The sequence below is a fragment of the Equus quagga genome, chromosome 8 (genome assembly GCF_021613505.1).
Source record: "Equus quagga isolate Etosha38 chromosome 8, UCLA_HA_Equagga_1.0, whole genome shotgun sequence".
NCBI classification, from domain to species: domain Eukaryota; kingdom Metazoa; phylum Chordata; class Mammalia; order Perissodactyla; family Equidae; genus Equus; species Equus quagga.
In genome coordinates this window covers 115,788,519-115,801,688 of record NC_060274.1, presented here as the reverse complement: position 1 = coordinate 115,801,688, position 13,170 = coordinate 115,788,519, and the positions used below count along the sequence as shown (strand labels likewise).

The 13,170-nt window shown below is 38.0% G+C and overlaps 1 protein-coding gene across 2 annotated transcripts in view; it reads left to right on the top strand.

Annotated features, from left to right (window-relative positions):
* DGKI (diacylglycerol kinase iota) overlaps positions 1-13,170 on the top strand; it is a 424,575-nt gene that overhangs the window by 231,200 nt on the left and 180,205 nt on the right. For both annotated transcript variants that reach the window (XM_046669970.1, XM_046669971.1), the window contains exons 11-12: positions 5,248-5,330; positions 7,221-7,281. In XM_046669970.1, coding sequence (XP_046525926.1) covers positions 5,248-5,330; positions 7,221-7,281 — 144 coding nt within the window. The remainder of the gene's footprint in view (positions 1-5,247; positions 5,331-7,220; positions 7,282-13,170) is intronic.

The following is a 13,170-nucleotide window of genomic DNA, read 5'->3' as shown; positions in this document are numbered from 1 at the left end:
CTTGCGTTTTTCCTTCCTACGGTATTTTTGTGAATGGAAAATTGCCAACACTTAGCAGGAATATATTGAGAGGAACACATTATAGGGACTGCTTCTATGTCCTTTTAAACAATCCTGTCTTTTAAAGATAAACTTCAAAATAATTTTCTGTTTCTCCAACATTCTTAAGGTGCAGACAATACTGGGTGTTTTGCAGAGCTTTAGAGGTTGGCAGCACTGCTGTTACTGCTGGGATCTGAATTATTTGAGGGAATAAGCACTGGAATCGGGGACCATGGTATCGACTTTGAGTGTCTCCTGTGGAGAAGAGGTAGTAAGTGGAAGATAGAGTTTACTCCCACATAATCCCCTTCTCTGTGTGGAAACCTGAGGGCTCAAGAAATACACCTTCTCTCTTAGATTTATCTCTACTTTAACTTCAAAACTTACTATTTTTCTTGGATGCTCCTGACTCATTAACATCTTTCTACCTGAGTCTTCTAGTCCCTTCCAATATCTCTTGATGATTCCTGCTTTCACATTCTCTCCCTCACACTCTCATGAACTTCATCTTCCGGTAACATCGATTATGAGTTCAGGGTTAAGCAGGTGTTTTGACCACTAGAGTGATTCCAGCTAGCCAGTCCTTAGAGTTGAGGGGTTCAGACCTTGGCTTCGCACACTTTTCAATGTGAAAGTCCAAGGTTGAAGTGTGGCTTGAGTTGGATCCCTGGATTGGAGCTCCCACAGACCTTCTCAGTAGGTGATAGAAGGAAGGGTGTCCAGTCTGTGGACAGGCTCATGCTGACCAAGTTCATACTACCATCTGTGGATAGGCTTCCCCAGACCAGGTCCGCCCCTTCTAAGTCAAGTCAAGTCAAGCAAGGTGGGAATAAGGAGGAGACGAGAGTAAATAACCTCAAATATTTGAGTCTGCAAACTGTTTCTAAAAACTTGAGCAAACAACCTCAATGAAGATGTTATTTTCTGCGATGCTCAACCTGGGGATAAATCAAGAGTCATTATGTTTAGATAAAATTTTAGGCTCCTAAAGCTTAGAAAAGGCTGACAAGAGGGTGGAGGGGCAGTCAAAACCCCATGTCAAAACCCAATCGCAAGATCTTCTTGTTGAGCCAGCCTCAACAGATGGAATTATAGCAATCAAACAATAAATCTGTGGAAAATACCTTTTTCCAAGTCACAATATTGGGAATGTGGGGGCGGCTGTCTTAATCTGTTCAGGCTACTATAACAGAATACCATAGACTCGGGGGCTGACAGACAGCAGACATATTTCTCACAGTTCTGGAGGCTGGAAAGTCCAAGATCAAGGCAGCCACAGATTCGGTGTCTGGTGAGAGCCCACTTCTTGGTTCATAGACAGCCATCTTCTCAGTGTGTTCTCACATGGCAGTAGGGACAGAGGACCTCTTTATATAAGGGCACTAATCCCATTCATGAGTCACTAGTCACCTCATTACCTAAGCACCTCCCAAAGGCCCCACCTCCTAGTATCATCACATTGAGGGTTAGGATTTCACCTTATGAATTTTGGAGGAACACAAACATTCAGTCTATAGCAGTGCCTAAAACCCAAACCAAGCCATCTAGCCCCTTTGATAAGTCTGGGACCTGAGGTCTAGCTTTTTAGTCTGTAGCTAGACTGATGCTTCAAAATGTAAGTCTTAACTTCCCTGCTTAGAGCATTTCAGTGACTCTTATTTCCTGTAGAATAAAGCCCAAGATCCTTGGCATACATGACTTAATCTAAACTCTCTTGGGTGGTTTTGTCTCCCACCACTCCTGCCTCACAGGTCAAAGACTGAACAGAGTAAAGTTTTTCATGGTGTATCTTGTTGTTTCACACATATTGTGCCTTTACCCTAAAACTTCTTCCTCTACACCATGTGGAAAGAAATGGTTAACCCGTATTTCAAGACAAAGTTCAAGTATCATATGTAAAAAGCCTTAATCTGATCCCCAAATGTGGGCTTAGAGTATCTCCTCTGGCCACTCATGCCTCTCAGAAGGCATCTCTACCATAGCATTTACCACTTTAGTGAGCTAACTGATTTCGTATTGGTCTCCTGAGCTCCTGAGTGTACACATGGGCAGGGTAGGAGCCTCCTATCTGTTGATTAAGTAAATGAGGTGTTCCTTTGGTGTTGTTTGGAGCCAGTTTGAAATAATTACTTAACCTCTTCCTCCCACGAATTTTAATTTTTCTTCAGCCTTTCTTATTGTCCGGGCAGTTCTTTCCATGATCTAGATAATACCTCAGTGACATAATCCAAGGCTTGCTTATTAACATATCAGAATGTTTCAGCCTACATGAGAAGATTGGTAAGCTGAGCTGACCCCTTCTTAATTGATTCTCTATACCCCCAAATCATTACCATTATGTTTTCTTTTATGAATAATGCATAGAACTTCCTCTTGAGAGCAAGATCTTCTGTTTCATCCATCTCTCTATTCCCCCACCTAAAACTGTCCTTAGCACATAGTAGGTGAATGGATGAATCCTGTTCATTTCCCTCTAGAACAATCTACCTATTTTCTCCTGTCACACTCTGTTCCCCAACACATGGAATTGGAAAGAACAATTTTTCACACTGCTTATTTTTGTCACTCCATAGAAATACCTGGTCTCACAATATCTTAAAAAGTTCTGTGGTCAATGAGGTATTGTATCTACAACTGTATGTATGAGAACCGTCTCCGGAGTGTATTGGAATTGATGTGTAAGCTATTTTTTCATTTAGAGAAAACTGGACTCGCGTAAAAGTTGCAGCTTTTGCATTTGGCAGATGGCATGTGATAACTATGAGAGTGTTTGGGACTTGTTAGTGAATGACGCTTGCGTAAATGACTAAGTAGATTTAATCCTGCCAGTGAGAAAGAAAGAAATTACTCTTTTCTTAGTGAATTAGTATTTGTCGGACCATTCAGTTCTATTGAATAAATTACCTTTATGAAAGCTCTAAAGTAGCTTATGCTAGAGGTAACAGAACTGACTTAAACACGTGATAGGCCTTTTTTTTCCTCCACCCACCAGTACTAATTTAAAAACAATGCAACGCTTTCATTCAGACACTTAACTATTTTTGCTAATGAATATATTTTAGAAAGATTACTTTAAAAAGAAGTAATTATATCATGTCTGAGTGTAGACTCTGATAGAGTAGCCATGTATGGTTATGAAGTTATCACCACACAACTCCAGAGGGCGTTATTCCAATAGGCTGCAATGTAAATGGTGCCTCCTAGAGGTGTGCAGTGCAAAATTTGCCTGCCTCAATACCCTTTCCTCAGAAGGATAAATGGAGATAATAGGTGTTCCTACTAACACAAATTGAAAATGAGCAAAAACAGAATGGTGTGGTCACTCAAACTTTCTGGAAAAATTTTAGTTTAAGAAAAGCAACCTCTAAATTCTTCTTATTTTTATTTTTTGAAAGATGTTAATTACCTAATATCATATGCCTAGTAGGAGAAGCTAAAGCTGAGAGATGCACTCTGCCGTAGCCAAAGATGGAAAGGAGTAATTAACGTCAACAGTTCATCTTGCCCCAGGAATCTAAAACTGAAAAATTAGTTTTCTAGCGAGTCAGTTGGAAACTTTTAATAAATTGATTGGTCATTAAAATGACTCTGGTGTTACCTATTAAACATAAAAGATTACTTAAGATAATCCCCAACTGACTTGATAGCAAGGCGTGGTGTGGGAAGAAAGAGATTCATCCAATTTTTAGTTAGTGTTGTGTAACTAAATCTATGTCTGAATTTTATAGGAAGCAAAATATGTCATTTGGTGAAACTGAAGGATTAGTTGTAATAATTAAGGATAGGATGCTATTCCTAAATTTATAGCAAGCACATGATAAAACAGAACTTTTAAATTATAGGTTTGGATGAACTGTGGAACAAAAGACCTGCATTGGCCTCTGTAACAACTGGCATAACAATATGATAATTATGAACTACACTTGAGCCCTCACACCCTTGAGTGTAATTTTATGAATAGACTAACAAGGAGCAAAAAAAGAAAGGGACTAACATTTACAAAGGCCTATTTTGTACCGTATACTGTGCTGGGTACGTAACTATTACTAATTCATTTAATTCTCATGATCACCCTGGAAAGTAGACATTGCCCTCCTATTTTTGAATACCAAATTTCTGCAAGGTTATAAATGCTCACAATCACCCAGTTAGGGCACCCAAGTTAGTTCTGAGTCAAATATGCTATTTCTACTTGGATGACCCTGAAATACAGTGAGGTAGGTACATAAACTTAGGAATATTTATTGCTATGGTTGATAATGACCTAAGATGAGACACACTACTCAATTTTAAAGCTCTTCTGATATTGGTTAATAAAAAGATATTTTTCCTTTCTTCTTTGCTCGATTCACTTTAAGAAATGATCTCCAGATCATTTGTATTTGCCATGATGGTCATCTTTATAAATGTCACAAGCACTTAAAACACTCCAAAAATGTTCTTGTGAGAGAGAAATGTTTGGCTTGGACAAACAGATATAGACATGGAAATTGAAAAATGTCAAAGTAAGGTTTGATACCACTAACTAGAGGAGTTATATATATAAATATATATATATAAATATGTTAAATACAAATATATGTTATATATATAAATATATGTTTTATATATATAAATATATGTGTGTATATATATGTATATATACACACACACACAAATGGGGAGCCTGTGATAATTTTGCTTCAGTTAAAAAAATTATTTCAATAAAATTAGTGAATACTGTCCAGATTTCAAATTATACAAAGACAATAGTAGTGTTCACAACAAGGTAAAAATTGTTGAATTACATAGGCTGACTAATAACTTCCCTACAGGATTTCTATACATTAAGTAATGGTGGTAAAACCTATAGATACTATTCATTAAGCACTTATTGTATGACAAACACTGTGAGGTGCTCCTCAAACATTATTGCGTTTAATCTTTACGACAGGTCTGTGAACTAGGCATTTTTGTCTCCGCCTTAAAGAGAAGGCAGCTGAGGTTAATGAAATTGAGGAATTTCCCAGAGTTACATAGGTTTAACAGAAATCTAATCTGGGCATTCAGCCTATGTGTATCGATGGCCAAAGTCCATGATTTTAACTACTTCTCTATGCTGTTTATAATTAGATATTATTTTAGATAACAGGATTTATTTTTATTTTTTAAATGAGTAGCTAATATTTGGAAATTTCTTCCTATTGTCATTTTTTTTCCTTCCAGGGAACCAAAGTCCTGCAGATGTTCATGTGGTACCTGAATCCACGGCAAGTCTTTGATCTTTCACAGGAAGGGCCAAAAGATGCGTAAGTCTGGAAATACCCTCCATGGGCCATACTCTTTTAGGCAAGTGGGAAGGACTTGCTGCTTTGGAGTCATATTTTATTATTTGATTACCTTGTGAAATGTTTTCTGACCATCTCTCGTCTATTTTCTCATCTGCTCTCCTCCCTTTAATACTTGATCTGATATTTCCCCCCTTGCTCTTCATTGGGTTAATTCCCTTCCAAACCATCTTCTCAGCTGTTCACTCAGTGAATACTTCTAGTGTGTTTGCTGCTTATGTGCATGCAACATTATTAGCAAGTCTGTGAATTGGGAAAGGATTGGTAATTTTTCTACTTATGCATGTTCAACCTTGGAGATGTACATTAATGGGAATGTAAGCGTATCTTTGTGCAGAATGGCCATATTTGTTCATAAATATGTTCATGATTTGAATTCAAGGCTGTGAGTGTGTGCATCTGTGTCCATTTGAGAGATTAATTGATGGTACCTGTGGATTCTACGCAAGAGTAGGGGAGACGTTTTAATTCCTGCTCAAGCCATTTTCTGGGATTCTCAGAAGTTTTCACGCTCAGTTTTTGTTACAAGTATTGAATATAAAATCTAGATGTAGGTGACGTGTATCCTGTATCTTCCCCTTGGTAGAGGGGTACGTGGTGGGAAAGAGCAGGGTCATTTCTTCTGTTGTCTGATTCTCTTCCTAAAACCCATCTATTAAGATGATTTCAATGTCATCTAATAAACATAGAACTTTAGGAATACTAGTTACTAGTTATTTTTAAAATAAGAAACAGTATCAAAGGTAAAGAAATATCGGTTTGGATGATTTCTAGAGAAATAATGTTCCTGTATAAAATGGATAAATTGCATATTTTAAACATACAGGAGAACAGTAAATATGAAGATGTATTTCTACCATAATTCTCTTAATCTATGAACTTCTTGGCCACTAGGGTTTGCTATCAGACTTCTATAGTTTTTTCTGTATTTGGATGTACTAAGGCAAATCTGCTACCCTGGCTTTTGACCTGCTAGATGCTTAGTTTCTTAAGATTTGATCACTTTAGACTTTAGGTGGACACTTCATATATCACCACAAAGAACATGGCAGGACAGGAAATATTTTCAGAAAAAATAATATTTGGTTTAAGTAGGTGATGTTTTCTAGAACAGAACTATTAACAGCTTCACTTAAGCAAGCGTTTTAGCAGGGTTGGTATAATTGCATTTTCTTGAGAGCCTTTATGAAAGATAAATGATCTAACTTCAAGCAGACAAATTCAAAATAAAGGAAAACTAATAAGCTTTCCCTCTTTGGGCTGAGGAGTACAAATGGTGGTTTGAGTGTTAGTGAGTGAGTTGAGAGAGAGATGGAATTTTGGGTGTGGTAGTGACAATGCTAGTAGGGTATCCTCCCCTCCACCCATTTCTCTGAAAAAGGTTTCCTGGGATTAAGAGTGGGAAGTATAGGTTTGAAAAATAGACAGATTCAGGAAAAGCTAATAAAATATGAGGAGGAGACATATAAGGACTATTGATTGACAATTGATGATTTGTCTTTGAGAAAGGAAGGAGGAGAACGATGGGAAAAGAAAAAGAAGTCAAAACTAATGAGGAAAATAATGTGAGCTGACACCTTAATAGGAATTATGGGAAATAAAACTCTAGGACACCCTAAAATCCATTCCAGTGTCAGCAATTTAACAATGATGTTTGCTGCCAACCTCTGCTCCAGTTGTTGGAGTCAGTCCTTTATGATTACTTGGTAACTAGTTTTGGTGGTATTGTGTCCCTGATTATACATTTTCTCTAGTACCCCCACTACCACTTTTTGCTGTGCATTTTCTCTCTTCTGTGTATGGCCAGTGCTGTGATTTTTTTGTTTACTTTTCCTTCTATTTCCTCTACAGGCTTGAGTTGTATAGGAAAGTACCAAATCTGCGAATTCTGGCCTGTGGTGGGGATGGAACGGTAGGTCCTTGAAATAGAATCCAACTCCCTGATTTCTTCCATCTTTATTTTGTTTTCCTTATGACAGTTCTCTTTCTTCATTCTCACCTCACAGTCTTTCCAATCCCCTAAAAAACACACGTCTTTCTCATATGAATCATAGGCTCTAAGGGTTAGGAGAGAATTTGTTGTTATCCTCATGGATTCATACTTGGTCTTTCTCAACTACGTTTCACTCCCTCAACTATACTGTATCCTTTCCTGTTCCACAAGGTAAGGATGTGGTCAGATCATTATAATGAAGATTATAGATGACTAAAATTCTTTTAATAATAAAAACTGCTTATTTCCATTTGTTCTTAATAATTGATCACAATTACTAAGGGGAAGTATGTGGACACAATTGAATTCTTGCTTTTTTGTTTTACTAGTAGAAATAAAACTTAGAATATTGGCTCACATTGGTTTGTCTTAAAGATCATTATTGTTCTTATTTGTGTTCATTTTTGAAGAAAAGGTGGAATTGGACTGAAGTTTGACATCACGGATATATTTTTCTCTGTCTTGTATATTTCTCCATTTTTCCCTCTACTTATATTGGCATATTTAGCAAAGACAAAGAGTTGAGAAAAATCACATTTAGATTCTGCAGTCCACTGACTTTTTCTTCTGTATTTGGAGTCTGCTCTCATAGGACCTAGGATTTTGTTATGAGCTATCTTTGGCTTTTCCTTAATCTCCCTAATTAGAATGTTTTATTCTCAAAGGTAGCAAGGAAATCTAATTTGATCTCTGATGGCACATGAGCATTTAATGCAGCATTGGACATACGTTAAATCTAATAAATGCAACTGGAAAAAATAGAACAGTGATCCCACTGGTCCATTTAGATATTCTGAGGAGAGGAAAACTTTTTTTTAAGTGAGAAAATAGTGTTTACTATTCGTCAAGATTTGCAATACACATTGTTAGCTTATAAATTTAATTATAAAGTCTTACAGCAAAGAAGCCGAACTTGTTTCACTTTGTTTAACCCAGTGTTTTCCAAATTTATTTGACCAGGGAAATTTTTCCCCCACGATGCCAATTAAATTTCAATCAATTGTAGTGTTCTAGGGACATATATTTAGTGATGTGCTAGAGTGGAATTTTCACAACTTCTTTTAGTAAAAATTACATCTAAACAAATCCTCTGGGGATGGAGATACACACCACACATACACACATGCGTGCACACACACACACTCTCTCTCTCATGCTGTGTTCTTCCTAGCTCAATCATCCCCCCAGATCAGTTATCTTTAATAAAAGGATAAACTCATTGTGACCCTTTATTATAGTCATCTTCCTTATTTTAGAATGTACTTGTTTTCCCATATGACTTCAGCATCCCACTCACGACTTTTCTAAGCCTTCTCTAAAACTTGGTGACAGCAGTAGACAAGTTGAGGATATGCCTGGTGTCCTGAATTCATATCTTCCTCTTTCTTAAGTGGCAATGACCTCAAATCTACATGAGCTACCCATTCCATCTCCACATCTTGGTCTTCATTGTCTTCCAAACTTCCCCATTATCCATTGAACCTTCCATCACTCTCTCTCGCCCCCACTGCTTTCTTCTTCCTTTCCTCTACTCAGCAGATATGTGTAAGAAGCACTGTTCTAGGTTATGTGGTATCGAGATGTTTTCTGCAATTAGATAAGTATTTGAAAATATGGGATTTCAAAGCATAAAGGACAAGAAGAGAAGACAGCCAAGCCCAGACACTTGTGAAACACCTATAATTATGGAGTCGAAGTCAAAATTCAAAAGAAAAATGAAAAGATAGCAGTAGAAGGACCATCAGTAGTCTATTCTGTCAAGAAAACAAGCCATAAAAGGAGTTTCCAGAAAGTCAGTGGTTATATCCGTAAGGAGAGACTGAAGAGTTACCATTGAATTTGGAGACCAGGAAGTAACTGGTGGTTTTCAAGAAAAAAGTTTCAATAGAGTGTCAGAGACAAAACCAAGCATGATGAGAGAGATTCGGTACATCCCTAAAGAATCCTAATTACCAGATCCAGTTACAGTGTTGAGTGTCTGTGAATACACTCTGGTGCCATTAATACCACCCATCTTGACACACAGACTACTGATTCTCCTACATTTTATATCCTGTCTTTTCTAGCTCTCTTATTTAAATATACCATAATTAATGGGTATTCCACAAGGCTAAATATAACTTTTCTTTTATATTCTAGGTAATTTTTCCTCTTAGGGACCTTAACTATGTTCCTAACTTCAGTTTTCACATTCTTCCACATAACTCACCAATGCACTAGACGTTTACACTTGGGTCCCTTGCAACAGGCATGTCTAAAATAAAAGTAATCTATTTACCCTAGAGTTGGTGCATACTTTTGAACTAATTATTTTTGACAATAGTAACCTTTATAGTCCAATCACTCAGAATCAGACTTTGCTTATCTTGTACCTTGTTTATATTTTTAATTTTCTCAGTTTGGAATATGAAACTTTTAATTTTGAGTGAGGGTAGAGTTTATGTAAAGAAGAAGCATCCTGATAGATTCACGAAAAGAAACTGCTGGCAAGTGAAGTATAGTTCTTGAGAGTTTCGGGTGTATATTTGACATAAGGTATTCAGCCTTTAGTTGGGGAGCTTATCTATCACTGTCGAGGCTGTCAGAATTCTGTCAGTATCATGGCAAAGTTCAAGGAGGAATCCAAAATGGAATATTTTTGACTGATTAGCATGAGGATGTATTAACCCTTAACCGTATTAATTTAAGTATGCAAATTATTATTTAATATAGACATCTTGCAGTAATTTGGAAATAAGTTCTTAGGCTTCAATATTAGTTACTTTAGTTTTATGTTATTAAAAAATATAAGGATGCAGAGTGATGTATCTCCCAATATTGCACTTGGAGGTGGAAGAAGTGGTTCTGCCACTATTTCTGTGACCTTTGTCAGGTGCCTTAACGTCTTTTAAGACATTTGAAATCTGCAAAGGGATACATTTGGATCTCTAAGGATCTTTACAGCTGCAGCATTATAATAGTATAAACCATTGCTGTTCAAGAGAACTGTAATACAAGCCACATTTTCAATTTTAAGTTTTCTAGAAGGCACTTAAAAAATTTTAAAAAGCAGGTAAAATTAATTTATAATATTTTAACCCAATATATCTAAAATGTTATCACTTCCACCTACAGTCGGTATAAAAATCATTAATGAGGTACTTTATGTTTGATTTGTGCTATCTGTGAAATCTGGTGTATGTTTCATGCTTACCACTCCTCCACTTTGGATTAGACACATTCGAATGCTCAGTCCCCACTTGCAACCAGGGCCCATGCAGTGGACAGCACAGCTGTAGTCTCTTTGTAACTGGTTTACATAGTCCTGAGGTGGTCACATAGTTGCAGGTATCAGATGGGCTGGCCCCATCTTTGATCTCTAGGCTGAGAGAAAACTCAGCTAACTCTAGAATGATCGCAAACTTTCATGTTTATCACTCAGAAATAGTTGCTCTTTGGTTGTGTGGTAAATTTGTATTCTCTCCCTTCCTTGGCCGCGTCTTCACCCATCCAGCTCCCCATGGCTGTCACCCTGCTTAAATATTGAAGAGCATGTGAACCAAGACACCAGAGGCACACACTCTCCCTTCCTTATGGCTCCTTGAGGTGAAACATGATCACTACTTACCTGTCCCCTGACCTTGATGAACTGGGCTGGGTCAGCAGGTCCACATTTAACCATGTTATCATCTTTTCAAAGACCTGGAGTTAAATGAACTTTAGCCACCCAGTTCATGCTTACTTCATGTTCATTTTGGCTTCTGTAAATGAGGATACACCCTAAACATTAGGCACCCCCATGCCCTGACTTATTACAGCCACAGCATGGAAGAAAGCATTGTTTTCCTTTAATTGATAGGGGCAAGCAGACCATTCCAAGCCCCTCTTCTCCCTTAGCCTATGTTTGTCCCATCCTCTCTCAAGAGGAAGCGCATGGTACACCCTCAGTAGCAGTCATTGTGAATGTGTGAATGGATATCCTAAATCTACACTCTGTTTCAAAAAGCTCATACCTTTACTTTTATCTTGATTCCTTAGGGCTGATTTTAAACATTTCTTTTAACACACAGTAACCTTGTAAGCTATCAAGTGCAAATGAAAATGAAAATATCAAAGGGAAGAATCGTAGTGTACGTGTTAGAAAGGGACACCTGGGCATCGAATCCTGCGTCTTGATTATCTTTCAGAGTTCAGAAATGTTGCCCTTGTTTTCCTTTGATTTCTCAGTATGAATAGCCTTCACTTTTTTGCCTGCCTATAAGGAAATATAACGTGCATCTACTCTGTTCAAAGAAAGTGTCAATTCACCATCCTCTCCACCCCTCAGCTGCCTCTAATGTAAGTATATTGCAGAATGAAAGCATTGCTCAAAATGCACTTGGGAAACACACAGTGATAGCTAAAGCCGAACATGGACAGGTGGTGGCAGCATTGGCCAGCCACTGCGGCGGCATGGCTGTACTGCTAGGGGCAAAGCCAGGGACCTGGTGTTCTAACTCTGTCAGCCCCGCTTTTCCTAACACAAAAACAGGAAAGAACTCTGCAAACTGGAAAATGATTTTGCCCAGTCCAGATAGCTTTCTTCAGTCGTGATGGAAAATATGCCAAGTGCTGTGTGTTGCAACAAATTAAGTAATTTAATTGAAGGGGTGGTGGATGCGCTGGTTATTGCCATCATTTGGAAATTATTTGTATTTCATGGACAGTGAATTAATCCCCTAACTTTCCTGTCCATCTGAGTGTCAGCATTCCTCATGTGATTTAGAATTTTTCTGTGCAGGCTCATCTTCAGAGGAAGTTGTTTTGTTGTGTTTGATTTTTCCCTTTTCTTTCTCTGCATCACTTCGCTGTCGCTTTCTAGTAGTTTGAATGGTTTCCAGGGCTCTGAGATGAGAGTCAGGTTTTCTATAGGTGGCTAAGTCTCCCATCCAGAGGAGATGTCAGGGGTTTTTCAAGTATGTCGGTGAACTAGTGGGAACATGGGGCCACACATTAGAGAGAGGCTTTCTCAGGACCCTCCAGCCATAACAGTTCTCAGCTGTCTATTGGTCATGGTCTCAGGCTGGGGTTCTTCACACTCCTCCTGACCAGAAAGGGGCTTGGCTCCAGCACAGCCTCCTGTCAGCAAGGGGCAAACTTTTATTCCCCATTATCAGACAGAAGCCCACCTCCTGACTTCCTCCCCTTACTGTTTTGTTTTGTGTTTTGTTTGTTTCTGGTGCATGAAGCTTTTTTTTTGCTGTTATTATTGTGTCTAGAGTGAAATGGGGTATTGAAGGTGTAAACTCATAGCGTTATCTTTACCAAGAAGAGAGAGACACGTTAACTAAGCATAAGAAAAACGTTTCAAATTTAAATCTACCTAAAAGAAATGGACTGACTTGTGAGTACAAACCATAAAGGGAGGCTGCATGATCATTTCTCAGGATTGCCTTCTTTTCCCTGCTCTGTATGGATGTTGAATTAGATTTCCACTAAGTGCCATTGCATTTCTGAGAGTTCTGGTTCTGCTCAGGGCTGTTTGCATCTGCTGTCAGTGATCCCTGATTCTTGGGATTTCTGAGTTTTCATGTCCTTTAAAGCCCCTTCTTATAGTTTAATAGGAGCATCTGCTTTTACTGTGTTTAGTTTGTGCTTTTAGCAGCACGGGAACAGTATATGGCATAGTCATCAGAACTATTTTAGCATCTGGTATTATTTTTTCTTTAGTAGCAAGCTTTGTTAGTATTGTGTGTAAAAGAAGAGCAAAAGCAGCACTGGGTCAGAATCTAAGGAGTTTTCTCGGAGTAAATTGCCCAGTTTGGGGAAATGGAGGGACTTTTCACTCTT